The sequence below is a fragment of the Phacochoerus africanus genome, chromosome 6 (assembly GCF_016906955.1).
Source record: "Phacochoerus africanus isolate WHEZ1 chromosome 6, ROS_Pafr_v1, whole genome shotgun sequence".
Lineage (NCBI taxonomy): Eukaryota > Metazoa > Chordata > Mammalia > Artiodactyla > Suidae > Phacochoerus > Phacochoerus africanus.
In genome coordinates this window covers 33542894-33561817 of record NC_062549.1, presented here as the reverse complement: position 1 = coordinate 33561817, position 18924 = coordinate 33542894, and the positions used below count along the sequence as shown (strand labels likewise).

At 38.9% G+C, this 18924-nt stretch overlaps 2 protein-coding genes across 3 annotated transcripts in view; one reads left to right on the top strand and one right to left on the bottom strand.

The window, feature by feature from the left end:
• The window catches only part of SLC25A32 (solute carrier family 25 member 32), a 29006-nt gene extending 25120 nt beyond the window's left edge, over positions 1-3886 (bottom strand). Inside the window, exon 1 of one of the 2 annotated variants that reach the window (XM_047783477.1) lies at positions 3362-3886. In XM_047783477.1, coding sequence (XP_047639433.1) covers positions 3362-3515 — 154 coding nt within the window. In that variant the 5' untranslated portion in view covers positions 3516-3886. The remainder of the gene's footprint in view (positions 1-3361) is intronic. The other variant, XM_047783478.1, reaches the window with a different exon arrangement.
• Positions 3887-3917: 31 nt separating this feature from the next.
• Positions 3918-18924, top strand: part of DCAF13 (DDB1 and CUL4 associated factor 13) — a 31400-nt gene continuing 16393 nt past the window's right edge. The window contains exons 1-6 of the mRNA XM_047783476.1: positions 3918-4101; positions 8570-8769; positions 9339-9446; positions 11733-11822; positions 13608-13763; positions 18004-18081. Of these exons, the coding sequence (XP_047639432.1) occupies positions 4032-4101; positions 8570-8769; positions 9339-9446; positions 11733-11822; positions 13608-13763; positions 18004-18081 (702 nt within the window). The 5' untranslated portion in view covers positions 3918-4031. The remainder of the gene's footprint in view (positions 4102-8569; positions 8770-9338; positions 9447-11732; positions 11823-13607; positions 13764-18003; positions 18082-18924) is intronic.

The window sequence follows — 18924 nt, the reverse complement described above, 5'->3', positions numbered from 1 at the left end:
CCTCCTCTTTGGCCACTAAATTTTCTTTGCAGCCTCCTTTTCTTCTGCCCATCCTTTAAAGGCTGACTTTTAGACAATCTTTCCACTCAACAGGGGTAGTCTCTTAATCACTAAGTAGCTTCAATTCCTACCTCTGTGCTATGGTTTCTACATTTCTAGTTCTCATCTCATTCCTAATATCCATTCGAGGTTTCCAGTTTCACGTGGTATAAAAGATGTGCCAAGCTGGAAACATAACCCAACTACCTACTTACAGTTTCAAACTAACAGCACATGCTATGGAATCAGACTTCCTAGGTTTGAAAACCAATTCCAACACTTATTGTGTGACCTTGAGTAAGTTACTAGAGTACTCTGTGCCTGAGTTTTTCTCACCCATGAAATGAGAAAAATAACAGATCCTAACTCTAAAAATTACAGAGAACTGACTTAATCCATAGGATGCCTAAAGCACATAGCAAGCATTCAGTAAATATTAGTTTATTTATGCTACTGTGTCTTGAAATACCATACACATACAAAATTTGAAGTGTGCTATTCTTCCATATAAGGCAGCTCCCCTTCCCCTTTTGGCAGTTCTCTAAATACCTTAAGACCCTCCCACCCCCTAAGTTAAACTAGTTCTTCCAGCTACTTCTCGCAAGAAGTGATTTCTAATCTTTCAACTATTTTGGACACCTCTCAGTTTCAATTTGCACCTGAACTCAATGAAATAGTGCATGTTTGGTTTAATGGTCAAGACTAACACCCCATCACTCATCGCTTGGTATTTTAATTTTTTTAGAAGAGCTTCACTGTATGAAATCGTGAAAACTATGGCATTAATGCTGGTGGCCAATCCACTATTCTGATTTCACTTATTCATCTTCCTAAATTTTCTTCTTTTCTATTACCATCGCTCAGCCATACTATGAGCTTGTTATTACAAAGTCCTATTTCAATTCCTAGGTCTTTAATTTTGTCCTCCCATACTATCTTAATCGCCTTATCTGTCACCTATGCCCTACTTCTCTCCTAATGTGCTCTCCAGTTCATCACAATTACTAAGAATTCCCTTTTCTCAGGTATAGTCTACTTCACAACACTTAAACTCACCAAGCCAATGCTATTCCTTAATCATTACCTCAAGCATCACCTCTTCTGCTCCTACATAAAATGCTGCAGAAGAGAACTACCAAGTCATACAGGCCTGCACCTGCAGCCAAGTTCAGAATTCTTTTCTTCATGTATCAGGAATTCCTAGGGCTACTGGAGTAAGTAGTTAAGTGTCAGAGGGTACTGGAGTTAAACTGCCTGGATTCAAATCCCAGATCTATTACTTACAAATTTGTGACTTGGGCAAGTTAGTCAACTTCAATTATCCTCATTTCTATAACAGGAATAATAAATTCACAGGGTTGTTGAGAGCAGTAAATGATATAATGGAAGTATAGTTCTTAGTTCACTGCCCTTGCTGCAATTAAAGGCAAAATGACTGTTCTTGTTATCATAATTATTTGTGTGTGCATCGAAAATTCCATGGGCATTATATGCCTTTGTGGATTTTCTTCTAGGGAGAACATTCCATAATTGTCACAGATTTTCAATGGCTTCTTGCCTCTTTTTTTTTTTTTTTTAAGGCTGCACCCACAGCATATGGAGGTTCCCAGGCTAGGGTTGAAACGGAGCTACAGCTGCCCGCCTACGCCACAGCCACAGCAACACCAGATCCAAGCCGTGTCTGCAACCTACACCACGGCTAACAATAACACCGGATCCTTAACCCACTGAGCAAGGCCAGGGATCGAATGCGCAACCTCATGGTTCCTAGTTAGATTTGTTTCTGCTGTGCCACAGAGGGAACTCCTTGCCTCCTCTTCAACTGTTCAATTTTTAGTCCTTCTCTGGGGAACCTCAAAATCTAATGGAACTTTTACAGGTATAGATATATATGGCCACCACAAATCCATAATTTTCTTAACAGACTACCTCTACTTATATTTTGGAATTTTTATTTATTCTATTTTGCCCTTGATTTTATGTTGTTAACAACTCCTTTTTATTTGACTAATCTCAAGTCTACAATTAGAACACAAGTTCCTGGAGGGCAAGAACTTTATTTAGGTGCTTCTGAATCCCATAGAGCAGTCTACAAACAGTAAAAGAACAATATACACCAGGTGAACAGAATTAACTAAACCCTAAGATAAACCACTTCTGCAGATCTAATTCTCAAGGCAGAGCTTAACTTGTAGTAATTACAGAAGTGAAATGCCAGAAAATAGTTTCCAAATAAAGTTATCAAAGACCTTCTTTGAAGCTGTATTTTCCAGAATTTAATGTTATGTTTAACTTGTAAAGTACTTTGTTAATTTCAATATATTTAATTCACTTAAGGCAATGCACTTAATTCAATACAGCAAAGTAAAAAACAGTAGTATTTGGGTTCCTCACAGGACCTCGTATCACACTAAAAATGCCAAAAACAAACTTTCAAGAACTTTCTATTCCTAATTCCATTCCTAACTATCTGCTAAGGATTACTCTAAACACTTGGATTTTCCTCTCAGCCCAGAGGCCAAACACGTGGTTATCCTAAAGCTTCAAAGTACAGGTTTCCCCAGCTATTCGAAAGGGTGAAAACTTTAATAAGCCAAAATTGCATAAAGCAAAGAAGCAATTACCTTAGCACGCACCTTGCTAATGGATGCACAAACTAAATCCAGATAAAGCACAGATGCTCAAAGACACACTCCAAAGCTATGGCGGTTTGATGCTGAGATGCCAAGTGTAGTTCTCAGGAGAGGAGCTGGTGGTGCCACTCGTGCTGCCAGCGGTGCATGCTGCCTCTACGAGGGCTTGTTGCACAACAAACGCTCAACGCTATTTTCGCTTTTCCCTTTCTTTCTGTAATGGCCAAAATCCTCTTCGGGTTTCTTTCGGATTTTTGAATTAGCGGAACACAGGTACTCATGTAAGCCTTTCCTAAAAGCGAGATAGTGTAAAGCGAACTTTCGAAAAGCGGGGGACACCTGTACCTTCAAGGGTGAATGCGAGGGTTAAGCCCTAAAATAGGATGAACTCTCTCTTATTTCATATATTTGGCCCACGTTATACTCCAATGAGGACTTTTCTCAGGCTTTTATGCCCATACTCCTCATTCCTTAGTGTTGAGGAAAGGGGATGACGGCAGTCAAACCCCTTCACCAGACTTCCCTTCCTCAAATGTGGCTCCAGGTGGGCCCGGACAGAAGCATCTTCTTCAACGCCTGCCTCGCCTGTAGTACGTAAGAAGCAGGGGAGGGCAAGATCTCATTCTGTGTCTTTGTCACTCATTCGGGGTGACAGCAAGGAGAAGCTCAGAGTCTGAGCTGTCTCTTACCGGCAAAGCGGATCTTCACAAGGTCGAGTGGGTGCAGCGCGAGGTTGGAAAGGACCCCACCACTCACGCCCGCTACCAGATTCTCGTACCGGACGTGGCGGAATATCGAGCTCCACGCCGACGACGCGGACGCCGTCTGGCCCTGGCCCGACATATGCTCAGGGCCCACTGATGCCGCGGAGCTGGGACGAGGTACAGTGGCCGCCACCGTGGCGACGGTCGCCGCGCTGAAGCAGGAACCGCGGGGCACGAGACCACTTCCGAGACCCCAGCGTGGAGTCAGACACCGTGGCACCGAAACCAAGCCCAGAGACCCAGCCGCAAGGGTCTTGCGAGACGGTCGCAGCCACACGCCGAAGAGCGCGAAGAGGGCGGGGCACCTCAGCCAAAACCCCGCCCTGCCTCGCCCCGGGGGACTGGCGGCGCACGCCGCTGGGATTGGAAGCGAGAACGCAGTTGAAACACCGCCCCTCGCCAACCTTTGTCCGCAAAACTATGGAGCGCCGAGGGGGCCAGCTGAGCGGCCGGGTTTCCGCTCTGTGGAAGTCACGTGACAGGAAGTATTTGAGAAGAAGCGGAAGTGGCATGTGTCGACCGGGGTACCTCGTCAGGCAGCCGCCACAGGGGTCTGGAGAGAAAGGCGCGTGGTATCGCAAGGATTAGCAGCAAAATGAAGGTGAAGATGCTGAGCCGGAACCCGGACAACTATGTCCGCGAAACTAAATTGGACTTACAGAGAGGTGAGACAAGTTAGTTGGGAGTTTGCCAACCTTGGCTTCTACTGAATAAGGCTAGGGGGAGACTGGTTTCAGTGTTCTTCTTTCCCCGCTCTTCTTTCGCCAAGGCACTTTGTTTAGATAAATCTGGTACTTGATAGCAGAAAACTTGTCTTCAAGTCCTTTTCCTAACAACTTTCTCTAGTGGTAAGTGGGAAGGTTAGTTACATGGCGAAATACGTCTGCTTCCCTCCTTCCAAGCCGCTGCTGTCTTGATTTTTCTCAGGTTCATGTTGAAGAAAAGTGGAATTTGAGTGAGCCAAACTCAGGAATGAAGGATTTAACAGTTAAGCAGACTTCTTTAAACCTTTTCTGTTACTCTCTGAACCTTTTCTGGTGCTCTAACTTTTGGCCATTTTATTACTTAAAATTACGTACTTCTGGATGTGAGAAGAAAGGGGAAACTTAAAGCTATCCGCTTTCTCCTAAGAACGCTTGTGGAGAAGTTTGATGGGGGAAATGGCTAAAATGAAATTAGTGAGTTTTATTTATCCATCCTTGTCTGTTTCCGCATTAACATGCTGACTGCTTATGAATTACAGCTGATATCTAAATGACAAGGGACCTAAATGACAACGTGTGACCGGACTCTTCCAAAGTGAAGAGTAACAGGTGCAAAGTCTTTAAGGCACGAATCAACTTAAGGCAAGAGAAGGGCCATGTCTTCAAAGTTTGAGTAATGAGTAAGCTATAGAAAGTGAGGCTAGAACAATATTTCACCATTAGAGAGGTTATCAGTATATATATTATGAGCAATGTTAAGTAAATATATGATCTCTGCTCACAGGATATTTACAGGCTAAGTAACAAAACAGTAATATTGGAGCTCCTGTTGTGGCTCAGAGGGTTAAGAACCTGATATAGTGTCTATGGGGATGCAGGTTCAATTCCTGGTCTTGCTCAGTGGGTTAAGGATTTTACGTTGTGGCAAGCTGTGGTGTAGGATGCAGATGTGGCTCAGAGCCAGTGTTGCTGTTGCATAGGTCTGCAGCTGCAGCCCCAATTCAACCCCTAGTGCAGGCACTTCCATCATACATAAACATATGCCATGAGCTTGTTAGCTGTGGTATCCTCGGTGCTTGTGCCATATGGCAGGTGTTCCACATCTATTTATTGGAATGTTTATTGTTCACTGAATATATAAATTTAGAGATGGGCATGATGGTGGCAATTTGAAAAACTTTATAGAAGGTAGGAGATTTAAGATGAATGTTCTTAAAGGATGCATAAGGTTTAGATAGGTTAGTGCAAAAGTCAGAATACATTCTTGGTGGAAGAAATGGCTTCTGGAAGGAATCAAGACTAGGAAAGTTCAAGGAGGTTTTAGATGTCAATGAATAAACCAGTTTGGCTAGAGCTGAGTTTCAGAAGGTATTTGAAGATAATGAAGTAGGTTTGAATCAGGATGTGGAAGACCGGAAAGGAGCTTTCATTCCATTGATCAGCAGTCTCTAAAATGGATGTACTGGGTTACTCATTGTGGGGTGGAAAAAAACATTAGTCTAATTTGTATTTCTTGTCCTAAAAACAAATTAATCTTTTTTACCTAGTACTTGTATTGACACTGACGTCTTCATTTGAGCTAATGTTGAATTGTCACTTGCTATATGTGGTATACTAGGTGTCCTAAGAAAAGACTAGAGGATTGACAAAGGTGTTCTTCTGCCTTCAGAATATTGCAGCATATTACAGATTACATTTATAGGGGAATTATATTATTGTAAATATAGAATCTTTTTTTTTTTTTTTGCCTTTTAGGGCCGCATTTGCGGCATATGGAGGTTCCCAGGCTAGGGATTGAGTTGGAGCTACACATGCTGGCCTATACCACAGCCACAGCAAAGCAGGATCTGAGCCATGTCTGCGACCTACACCACAGCTCACGGCAATGCCAGATCCTTAACCCACTGAGCAAGGCCAGGGATCGAACTCCCAATGTCATGGTTCCTAGTTGGAGCACCACAACGGGAACTCCAAAAATATAGAATCATAATAATTACTTGTGGAGTGATAGGGAGACACAAGAAAATCTTTTTTTTTTTTTTTTTTGCAAAGGTTTTTTTTTTTTTTTTGTTATATTATGGCAGAGCTCTTAGAAGTTGTACAACATAATGATGAGTTAAGCATTTTTTTCGATTTGCAGAACTTTTCTGTGGTTCTGAATACTAAAGGAATTTTAAGTTATTAAAAAAAATAGGCGTTGCTGTTGTGGCTCAGCAGAAACGAATCTGACTAGCATCTGGAGGATGTGGGTTTGATCCCTGGCCTTGCTCAGCGGGTTTAGAATCTGGCCTGGCTGTGGCTGTGGCATAGGCCAGTGGCTACAGCTTCAATTTGACCTCTAGCCTGGGAACCTCCATATGCTGCAGGTGCGGCCCTAAAAAGACACTAGATAGATAGATATAGATAAAACCTACTTCAAGGTTCATTTTAATGACTAATGATGAGTAAAAAAGTGATTACTTTTCACAAAATCTTGTGCAATGGAGAGATCTTTTAAAAATGGCATATTTGGAAGTCTTTCCATTTAAAAAATTTTGTGCTGAAAATGATGAAAGTGTCATCTGTAAAAATTCATTTTGTGTACATGGAAAAATGGCAAACAGAATTATCTACTTCGTTGATTTTTTAACAGTTAACGTTATTAAAATGCCAATTAGTTGTAGGAACATCTGTTGATATCAGAGAAGATGGGAATTTTCAAGACCTACTTCAGAAATAACCTTTGTAAAACCGGTGGATGGGACTGAAAATTAAACACACTGAATACACATAGCCAGCTATGGATGTCTTCTGTTTGGACCTGCTTGTCTTTGTGAAGTTCATACAGTCTTCATGTTAACTAAACCAGTTCTGCTCTTTGACAGTTTCATAGTGACTGAGGCTACATGTTAACACAAAACTGGGCAAAGGAAGGGTTCTGGATCCCATGGTTCTGATAACACAGTACCATACAAAAGGGAGTTCTGCCTGTATTATTTTCAGCTATGGTAACCATTAAAACCAAACATTGAAATAAATTGATATTAAAGACTTTGAATTGGTGTTCCTGTTGTGGCTCAGCAGGTTAAGAACCAGACAGTGTATGTGAGGATGCACATTTGATCCCTGGCCTCAGGCAGTGGGTTTAGAATCTGGTGTTGCTGTGGCTGTAACTTAGGCCTGCAGCTGCAGCTCTGATTTGACCCTAGCCTGGGAACTTCCATATGCTGCAGGCGAGGCCTTAAAAAGGAAACAAACAAAACAGCAAAAAACCTTTGAATCACTCTCATAGCATTAAATGGAAATTTTAACAAACAAGATCTTTACTTATATACCTAAATGAAATAAATGTATATATGTTGAAAGGAGAGACTTTCTCAAAAACTGTTATTGTCAGGGCATACAATCAGAAGAGTTTGAAGGCCACCACTGTAAAGAGCCTTTGACAATTTGGGGGCATGGGAATAACATGTAAACTGCTGTGTATTAGGGTGATTACTCTGATGTTAGTGTAAATTGGACCAAATAGAGTAGGGATAATATTGTAGTAGTCTAGGTATAAAGTAATAAGGGCCCAAACTAAGTTACTGGAGGTGAGAAAAGAATGTGATGCCTAAATAAGAAGTTTTCCAGAGAGCAGAAGACAGACCATCAGTATTGTCATTCCCCAGTGTGGATGATGGAATACAAAAGAATAACCATCATTTGAGTTTCACTAAATGTTGGATTACCATTAATGGAGTCAGAGAGAAGGACATGAGGGTGAAGTTGTGGAGTAAGAAGCTGCATTTACTTTTATACATTAGGGTTTTTATATATATATATATATATATATTTAATTTTATTTTGTTTTTTTGTCTTTTTAGGGCCGAACTCACAGCATATGGAGGTTCCCAGGCTAGGGGTCTGATCAGAGCTGTAGCCTCTGGCCTATGCCATACCACAGCAACGCCAGATCCCAGCCGCATCTGCGACCTACACCACAGCTCATGGCAACGCCGGATCCTTAACCTGCTGAGGAAGGCCAGGGATCAAACCCACAACCTCATGGTTCCTAGTCGGATTCGTTTCTGCTGTGCCATGATGGGAACTCTTCAACTCGGTTTTTTAAGCAAACAAACATGGAAAATGCTCAAATAGTAGCTATCATCATAATCACAATATTGAATGCCAATCAGTATGGTGATTGGTACTGGAGATTAATAGTGTTCCCTGCCCATTAAGGAGCTTTGAATTAAGCTGGGCAAACATATATCATGTGTTTTTCTGGTCATCCTGGAGAGGTTTTTGGACAAAGTCTTTAACCTTTGTATTCTTCACAGGGCTAGACATAGAACAGTGTCCCGTTATAGAAGCTTTTTTGAATAGCAAATTGAATGATTCACTGAGGAAGACCACAGGAAATACTAAATGTGAAGCATTTAATTAAGAGAAGTCATTCTTATTTCAGTTCCAAGAAACTATGATCCTGCCTTACATCCTTTTGAGGTCCCACGAGAATATGTAAGAGCTTTAAATGCTACCAAACTGGAACGAGTGTTTGCAAAACCATTCCTTGCTTCCCTGGATGGTCACCGAGATGGAGTCAATTGCTTGGCCAAGCATCCAAAGAGCCTGGCCACTGTCCTTTCTGGGGCATGTGATGGAGAGGCAAGTGTCAATCTAAACGTTGATAATTCAAACTAAAAAGTTATATTACAAATGTTCTTCCTTTAGTTGTGAGTTACGGTGGGTTTTAATTCATTTGATTTCATTTTTCTATGTCCTGGTTTTCTTTTAATTCTCAAGACTAAATTCTTTTTGATTTGGTAACCTCAGTAGTATTTATCTAAACCTAAGCAATTAAAAACATAGTAGCTTAAGGTTCAGTTTGACAGTAAGTAATAAGGCGTGTTTACAATACAGATATTTAAGTGTGAGTTTTTTCATGGAGGATGTTATTAATTCAACACTTAATTATTTCCTACTCTGGCAAGAAAAGAAAGCTTTGAAGCACTTTAAACTAGAATCCAGAGTATTTAGCAGATTGAATTTACTGCTTGTTGATATGCTTATCCATGAGCATTGCATTATTTTAATCTAGAAGATTTTGTTTTTAGCTATCTGGTAAAGTGATTTATAGCCTTTTCAGTGTTGATTTTTCTTGGAATTTAGTATTTTTGTGCCTAAACATTTTATGTTTTTACTTGCCTGAAATTTCCTAGTATGCTTTATCATAGGTTAGAATTTGGAACTTAACTAAACGAAAATGTATCCGTACAATACAAGCGCATGAAGGTTTTGTACGAGGAATATGTACTCGCTTTTGTGGAACTTCTTTTTTCACTGTAAGTATAATTCAGTTAAGTCATTAGCTCTTTTCAACATGTATAGGACTAATCTAATTAAATATTTTCTGAGTTCATCTATATGGTCCAAGGCCCTTTGATTTGACACACAAACATCACAACATGATTATCACAGTAAATAAGAGATACAAAATTAAAGAAGTAGAAAAAGTTTCTTTGTGATGAGAACTCCTAGGATTTACTCTCTCAGTAACTTTCTTGTGTAACATACAGCCGTGTTAATTATATTTATCATGTTGTACTTCACATCCCTAGTACTTAGAACTGGAGGCTTGTACCTTTTGACTGTCTTCATCGAGTTTCCCCTCCCCAGCCTCCACCGATGGTAACCACAAATCTCATCTCTTTTTCTATAATTTTTTTTTTTTTTTGGTTTTGAGGTATGACCTGCAACGCTATGTTAGTTCCTGGGGCAAAACATGGTGGTTCAGTATTTCTGTGTGTTTCAAAATGATCACCACTGTAAGTCCAGCTACAATCTGTCACCATACAAAGATAATACATAATTATTTACTGTATTCTTCACACTGTACATTTCATACCTGAGATTCATTTACTTTGCAACTGGAATTTTGTATCACTTAATAACTCTCACCTGTATCTCTCTCCCCCACCACCACCTGCCTCTTTGGCAACCACTTGTTTGTTCTCGGTATCTTTGACTCTGTTTCTATTTTGTTATGTTTGTTCATTTGTTTTACTTTTTAGATTCTACTTTTAGGTGAAATCATACATGTTTGTCATACATGTTTATCTTTCTTTGTCCAGCTCATTTCACTTAGCATTATACCTTCTAGGTCCATCCATGTTGTTGCAAATGGCAAGATTTCATTTTTCATGGCTAATATTCCATTGTAGATAAGTATACCACATATTCTTTATCCCCTCACCTATTGGAAGGCATGGAGGTTTCTTCCATAACTTGGCTCTTGTCAATGCTGCAGTGAACATGGGGGTGAATATATCTTTTCTACCTAGTATTTTTGTTTTCTTCCAGTAAATTCCCAGGAATAAAATAGCTGAATCATTGGTAGTTCTACTTTTAATCTTTTGAAGAAATCTCTGTACTATTTTCACTAGTGGCTGCACCAGTTTATATCCCCACCATCTGTGCATGAGGGCTTCCTTTCCTCCTCATCCTTGCCAACACTTTTATTTATTGGCTTTGATAATAACCATTCTGACAGGTGTGAGGTGATATCTCCTTGTGGTTTCGATTTGCATTTCTCTGATGATTAGTCATGTTGAGTAACTTCTCATGCACCTGTTGTTATCTCTGTGTCTTCTTAGAAAAAATATCTCTTCAGAGCCCATTTAAAAAATTTGAGTTGTTTGTCTTTTTGATGTTGAGTTGTATGAGTTCTTTGTATATTTTAGATGTTAACCTCTTATTGAAAATATCATTTGCAAATATCTTCTGCCTTTTCATTTTGTTGATGATTTTCTTTGCTGTGCAAAAGCTTTTTTAGTTTGATGTAATTCCATTTGTTTCCCTTGCCTGAGGAAACATATCCAAAAGAAATTACTAAAATCAATGTTTACCTAATACCTTGAACATATATGCCACATACTAAAGTCTAAATTTCTTGTAGTTGGTTGCCTTGTACCCACCATTTCTTTTGCTCTCTGACAGTCAGCTCAGTGAAAAGGCAAGCTATGCCTTTACTGACATTATGAAAATAGTACTAACCTCGTGGACCCCTGAAAAATTCTTGGGACACTTTAGCGGTCTGCAGGTCACAGTTTAAAAACCTCTGACTTAATAGTTTCTGGAGTTTTGTGTCACACAAAGGAGTTAACCCATGCCATGACTATAAAAAATGCCCTCTTTCTAGTATTTTTATAGATTTTGTTGCATTTTTTACATTTAAAATTATCTGGAACTATATGGCACACATCAGATTGGTTCTTACTTTTTAAATGACCACTCTGATCTCACAATACCATTTTATTATTATTCATTTTTCTCCCTAATTTGAATTTTATTGCAGTATGCAATTTCTGCCATCTTTATGACCTAACTTTGTTTTTATCCTTACTCTTCTGCTCTATTCACATTATTTTAAATTTTATGTACCTATGAATTTGTCACAAATCTTTATTATAACAAATTGGGACAATGCATCAATAAATACAGTACTGGAAGAATATGGTATGTGTTATTTTTTAAATTGGAGATGTTTTTAATTTGATGTATGTATTAGCAAGTTTACCCTTTATAACTTTTTCATTATCATCATCATCATCATCGTTACATATTTCAAGGTTGGTGATGACAAAACTGTGAAGCAGTGGAAAATGGATGGACCAAGCTATGGAGAAGACGAGGAACCATTGCATACAATATTAGGAAAGGTACAAAAATAAATTGACCTATACTTTGCCTATTGAAAATTCTTTTCTTTTACTTAAAATTATTGCATAGTTTTAACTTCTAAAAAAGATATAACTAAGAAATCAGAGCCTATAGGCTGCAATAATTGACCTGTTTTAAGGAATATTTAATGTAGTCCAGATCCTTTGTAGCTACCGAATTTGAAGTTTTTCAATGTTCATCATTTTAGTAGGATTCAGTTTCTGTTTTTAGCTAGAGGATTCAGTGAAACATTTCCTATAGTAAGGCTGTGGTAGGAAATCTATAAGATAAAAGGAAAAAATAATGCTTCAGCTTTGGATTTACATTATCATAGATCTTTCACAAAGCTTAGAATTTCTTACTTAAAAGAAATCTTTAGGAAATGGAAAGAAAAAAAAACGTAGAGTACTTTTGGTATAAATTTTATTTACATTTCTTACAATATTCTGCAAATCAGATAATGTAGGTCTATTATAGCTTAAGTTATAGCTTAATAATTCAGATCATTCAGCCTACCCATGTTTTGTAAACTTAAGTTTTGGTATTAAGTGAAATTGTAAAATTAGAATTAATCTTTAGGTATATGCAGTTTTAAAATTAGTTCCCCCAGAGTTCCTGTTGTGGCTCAGTGGTTAGCGAACCCGACTAGCATCCAAGAGAACTCGGGTTTGATCCCTGGCCTCGCCCAGTGGGTTAAGGATCCAGCATTGCCATGACCTGTGGTGTAGGTTGCAGATGCGGCTCGGATCCCGAGTTGCTGTGGCTGTGGCTGTGGCATAGGCTGGTGGCTACAGTTCCAATTGGACCCCTAGCCTGGGAACCTCCATATGCCTCGGGTGCGGCCCTAAAAAAGACAAAAAGAGAAAAATAAAATAAAATTAGTTCACCATTTGAATATTATGTTTCGTATTTATCTAGGTCCTGCTTTTTAGGTTTCAAAAAGTTCAAAATATTCTTTTTTGAAATGAGGGATCCAGTCCATGGTCAGGGTCTTGCTGCATGCTAATGGTTGATCTAAATGTTCTTGAAGGGACATGGAGGTGGGATATAAGTATGAAGTGGAAATAATTTGCAGATGGTAAAAAATTAGTAATTCCTAAAAAAATTGTTTTCATTCTTGTAAAGTGTTTTTTCTCTAGTAGTTCCAAAGATATTTGAAATCTTTAGTCTTTCCCCTTCTCTGTGGTATTGGGGATTATTTCTTATGTGGAAGAGTCTGTAGGACTTGCCTTCATGAATAGAAAATAATTCTAAACCTGTGGATGCTGATAAGAGTTCTTAAAAGCTTAAAGTATTGGCTAAGTAGTTCCCTTTAATTTGCTTTGCAGGATTTATGAGATTTTTTTGCTTTTAACAATCTTAGCATCCACAGTGTCCAATTTTATTTCTCCCCTTAAATTTTAATCCAGTTGTTTGTATCTATATGTTTGTCCTGGGAATCAGTACTTCCTGTGTAAAATGTGGAATTAAGTTTTTTAGAAACAACCTTTACAATTCATTAGTCGCCGCCAAGATCCTTCAAAGATGATTTAAAAATTACTTCAGTGATATGTATTCATAATTGATACATCCCATGTTAACAGTTTTCTTTTTTTCCAGAATGTGTGATAAGGAACATCATGTCTTATGGTAGCTTTCTCCTTTAAGTGAAGGGCTTCAAAAAAATTTCTTTGTGAGATTTTCTTTCATAAATGAGAGTGTAGAGGAATACATTAAAAATATTTTTCTATAGATTTGAAGTACTAATGAAAAGACTCATCTCTAACAACCTCTTTGCTTTAAAGACAGTATATACAGGAATTGATCATCACTGGAAAGAAGCTATTTTTGCCACATGTGGACAGCAAGTAGACATTTGGGATGAACAAAGAACCAATCCTATTTGTTCAATGACCTGGGGATTTGACAGTATAAGCAGTGTTAAGTTTAACCCAATTGAGGTAATGCTTCTTTTTGAAGTATGTTCTGCTTTTTATTTCCTTATTATCTAATAATATCAGCTCTGTTTAGGAAATTTAAGTGTGTGATATGAGAATTTTCTTTTTTTTAATTTTTATCATAGTTGATTTACAATGTTCTGTCAGTTTCTGCTGTACAGCAAAGTGACCTAGTCATGCATATATATACACTCTGAGAATTTTCTGAATTTTAATGGTGTTCTGGGATTTGGCCAGTTTTTCAGATTATATCAAGATCTGCTAACATTGGTCAAATCTCAGTGTGTTTTGCCCACAGTTTAGTCCCAGATAGCCTGTCCAGCACTGTTGGAGGAGGTTGTGTGTGCATGCTTGTGGGGGCAGAATCCAGGCACATACTGTCCTGTGCAGCTTCAGTTTTACTTGTGCATTCAGTACTCATGTTCCACAGATTAACATCATTGTACCTTTAGGAAAATGTTTTTTTTTTTTTTGAAAATGTTCATTTTTCTGAACTCTCTTGGAGGTCAGAAAAGGAGTCTTGAGCATTGTTTTCTTTGTTTGTGACAAGGGCACCAGTACTTCAAAATAATATGCGTGATTATTTTTGTACTACATGATAATTAGTCACATCACATTTTCCTTTGCTCAGAAGTCTGAATTTTGACTCCTAATTCCTTCCCGTCTCAATGGAAGAGTTGGAGACTAGCCTGCTTACTGTTTATTCAGGTCCGCATTTGGGAAAGGAGACTGCCCTGAAGGCTAAGCTACCCCCTGGACTCCAGACCCTTCCCTGAGCTTTTTCTGAATACATAACAATTGATGAACTCATTGTCCAGAAGACTCAGTGAAGATGCCTTTTCATGCAGAAAGAAAAGGAAATCACTGCATATATAAGCTGATTTTAGAAGTTATCAGATTATCTTGTTAGATGATATCAGAGAGAAAATCCTGATAGGCAAGTTTTCTCAGAGACCCTAACTGTTAAAAGGAGGGGAAAAAGTTAAGTCAAAGTCTAAGTAGCAGGGTACTGGACTGAAGTGTTGTAGTATGAAGTGAATTTGGCCTTGGGGTGCTGCCAAGAAGCCAGTCAGAGGACACCCTTCCCGCCCCCAGCACACACCTAATACACACTTCTGGGAGAGGCTACAGGTTTAAAGCAGGGGTTTGCCACCTATGGTCTGTGAAAAAAAAAAGTTTCACTAGAACACAGCCATACCCTTTTGTTTATATATTGTTTCTAACTGCTTTTGCCCTGCAAAGTAGAGTTGAGTAAACACTACAGAAGTCATATGGCCTACAAAGCCTAAAATACTTGTGTTCTCTGGCCCTTTAAAGAAAAAGGTTGCTGCTGGCTGGTTCAGAGTATCTGTCCCTGCTATATCCTCCTCACACCATCTCCATCTCCCCTCCCTTCTTGCCCTTGCTCGTGGAAGTTGAGATATGGCACAAAGGGACAAGCCAGCTTTGTAGAGCCAAGCCGAAGTGACATTGGGCAGAAGCAGGCTATGAACACAAGCAATTTGTGGGAGTATTTTATGTCTTACTTGCTGTAAGTCTAGGCTGGAACTGTATTTCCTGCCAGTGTGCCTTTGCGTTGACCTTATACAAGTCACAGCTTTTCCTATATTTGTCTCTTTATTTTTAAAATGAGGTTAATTGTACCTTCCAGTGTACTTTATAGGTTTGTTGTAAGTGTAAAATGTGATAATATAAGTGAATATTTTTAAAAGATGCTGCCCAAATTTAAGATGGTGGTGTAATTACTATTTAAAAAAAATAAACAGAAGAAACAGACAGATGCTGATTCCTGCTTCTCTAAAGGGTAAATGAGATCTTTTGTTCCTCTGTTTTGGTGGAACAGCTGTGTCAGAAGAGCTGATAGCCAATTCTGAAGTCATAATTAATTATTAGTGATGACCTAGCCACCAACCATGTTTTTCACATTTACCTGTATAAAACTATTTGTTCAGCTCTGTGTGTCCATATGTTTTATTAACTTTATTTATTCATTTACTTATTTATTTAGTCTTTTTTTTTTTTTAGGGCCACACCCATGGCACATGCAAGTTCCCAGGCTAGGGACTGAATCGGAGCTGTAGCTGCTGACCTACACCACAGCCACAACGACTCGGGATCTGAGGCACGACTGTGACCTACACCACAGCTTACGGCAACGCCGGATACTTAACCCACTAAGCGAGGCCAGGGATTGAACCTGCATCCTCATGGATGCCAGTTGGGTTCCTTACTGCTTAGTCACACTGGGAACTCCTGTTTTATTAACTTTATGAACTAACTTAATGGTAAAAGCAAATGGTAGCATGTCTCTTATCCTACATTAAACTTAATGGAAAGGGTATGTTGCTGTGAACAAATAGAGTGTATTTGTCCCCTCCAATCATTGTTAGTTAATTTTCGGTTAAAATATTGAAGCTGAGAATTCTGTTAAAGCCAAAAGTTTATTCTGAGCACTGCTACATTTTACAGTGTGAAAGTCAGCTTTCTGTCTAGGTAGAATTTTTTGCTTTGTTCAAGTTAAAGTCTTTACTTTTAAAAACAACCTGGTCAGCGCTGGAAGTGACATAGTGAGAAATTAAGAAAGATTGAGAGGTGTCAGAAGATTGAAAGTCTCAGAGAGGAAGTGGTTTAAAAGGAGGGTGTTAGAAGGAACGGAGAAGAGATGGTGATGGTAGCATTGACTTATGAGTTTTATTTGAATCGTGTACACATGTGTCATAGGAGTTAGCAGGCCATACAGCTGTTTAATAAATCACTCTTCTCGTTCCCTGCACACTTGCAGTAGGAGTAGTAGCAGGCAAAGGCTGAAAATTCTATCAGGAACCATGAGCGAGGAGGAATGGTACAGGGTAGGATTTGGGGCTCCACTGGTAGGTAGAGAGCTTATTTTCACTTAATGTCATGGATTGTTTAAGCACTTTGCATATTTTATAACTGACTTAAAAATACTTGAAACGCCTTGAAACAGTGGGACAAAGGACAGGTTTAGTTTATATAGAGAGTTAATAAACATGAGAAAAATCTTTAACTGCTAATAAATCAATAATTAAGGAGTTCCTGTTGTGGCTCAGTGGTTAATGAATCCGACTAGGAACCATGAGGTCACGGGTTCGATCCCTGGCCTTACTCAGTGGATTGAGGATCCGGCCTTGCCATGAGCTGTGGTGTAGGTCGCAGACGTGGCTCGGATCCCGTGTTGCTGTGGCTCTGGTGTAGGCCGGCGGCTACAGCTTCAATTAGACTCCTAGCCTGGGAACCTCTGTATGCCACAGGTGTGGCCCTAGAAAAGGCAAAAAGACAAAAAAAAAAAAAGAGTTCGAGTTGTGGCTCAGTGGTAACAAACCTGACTAATATTCATGAGGATGCAGGTTCGATCCCTGTCCTTGCTCAGTGGGTTGGGGATCCGGCCTTACTGTGAGCTATGGTGTAGGTTGCAAACGAGGCTTGGATACCGTGTTGCTGTGGCTGGCACCCATAGCTCCGATTTAACCCCATAACCTGGGTACTTCCATGTGCCTTGGGTGCGGCCCTAAAAAGACCCCTCCCCCCCAAATTAATACAGTCAGCCCCCATACCTATGGGTTCTGCATATGTGGATACAGAGGGCCAACTGTTAGGGACTTGAACTTCCATGGATTTGGGTATCCATGAGGGATCCTGGAACTAGTTACCCACAGATACCAAGGGATTAAGGTATATAGGAAATGTTGCGATACAAATATTTTAGCTCCCTAATGCTGCCAGGTTGCAGTAAAATTGGTGTATTTCTGCATTGCGATGTATATTAGTACAACTTTTTGGAAAACACTTACCCCTAAATATTAAAAGCTATAGAATAGTTCATACTTTTTGATTTAGTAATACTGCTACTAAAATTTTATCCTTAGGCAAAAAAAGCTAAATATATGAAAATGTTTATTAAATGTTACTTATAATACTTAAGAGCAGGAAAGTTGAAGAATGGATAAGTAAAATACGTTGTTATAAAATAGAATGTAGAATTAGCCCTACACCATTATCACAGGCATCTAAAGTACGTGCATGGGCATTTAACAGTGAAAATACTTGATTTAGTTGCTGATATTACGACTGATTCATTGTACCCTCTTAAAATGGACTTTAATGTTATAACTTTGTATCCTAAACTTAAACATTATGGGCAATTAAATCATTTACTCATTGAATGGACATGGTTTGCTGCCAACCCTGGCTTTTAACTGGTGATTGTTGTATTTATTTTTAGACATTTCTCTTGGGAAGTTGTGCTTCTGACAGGAATATAGTGCTATATGATATGAGGCAAGCTACTCCTCTGAAAAAGGTGAGATTCTATTTGTCTTCTGCTTAATACAGTTAACACATTCCCCCATAAGTGACTGAAGATATGGAGCAGATGTTTTTTAAAAAATTCTTTTTAATGGAGATGTTCTTAGACCCCAGAGTGGTTACAATGGCATTCTCTCAATTCCTTGTTGCTTTTTAGAGACCCTTAAATTTCCATGAGGTACTGTATCCTAGTCGTCTTTGTGTCTTCCATGATGTCAGCAAATTTTAGGCATCTAATTCATACTTAGCGAATTGGGAGTTGTTAAAAAAGCATTGCATCCTGTTATGTCAGGCCCTGTAGTCATCATACAACACATACCATACTTTATTCCAGAAGGTTTTATAACAGATTGCTATAACCAACTTTATTTGTTTAGTTACATGCCAGTTTGATGTTTTATTTAGACAAGTGCTGTCGTGTTCAAGGTGTCAGATTTCCCAACAGTTCTAAATCAGTCATTCTGGGACTTGGATTTCATAGTTAATACAACCTTAAGCTGATTCTAAAGATGGGGAGAGGAGTACCATTATAAGTAAAAGGGTGTAAAGTTGGTTTCGAGTGCTAGAATTGAGAGTGCAGGAAGACCTGGACATCGTTCCTGTGCCACAAGTCATTGTCATAGTCAACATGTAGCAGAAATTTTGAAGTATTTTTGTTATTCCTGAATCATTTTTATAACATGTAATAAATTCAGAAATATTACAAGTAGCTGGTATTCACTGAAGTTTGAGCTAGATATATAGGATAGTGTTTCCAAAGTATCACTCCAGTTGTTTCACCCATTCATATGATGTGGTGGGAAGATCTTACATGAACTTGGTTGTTAGACCTTAAGCA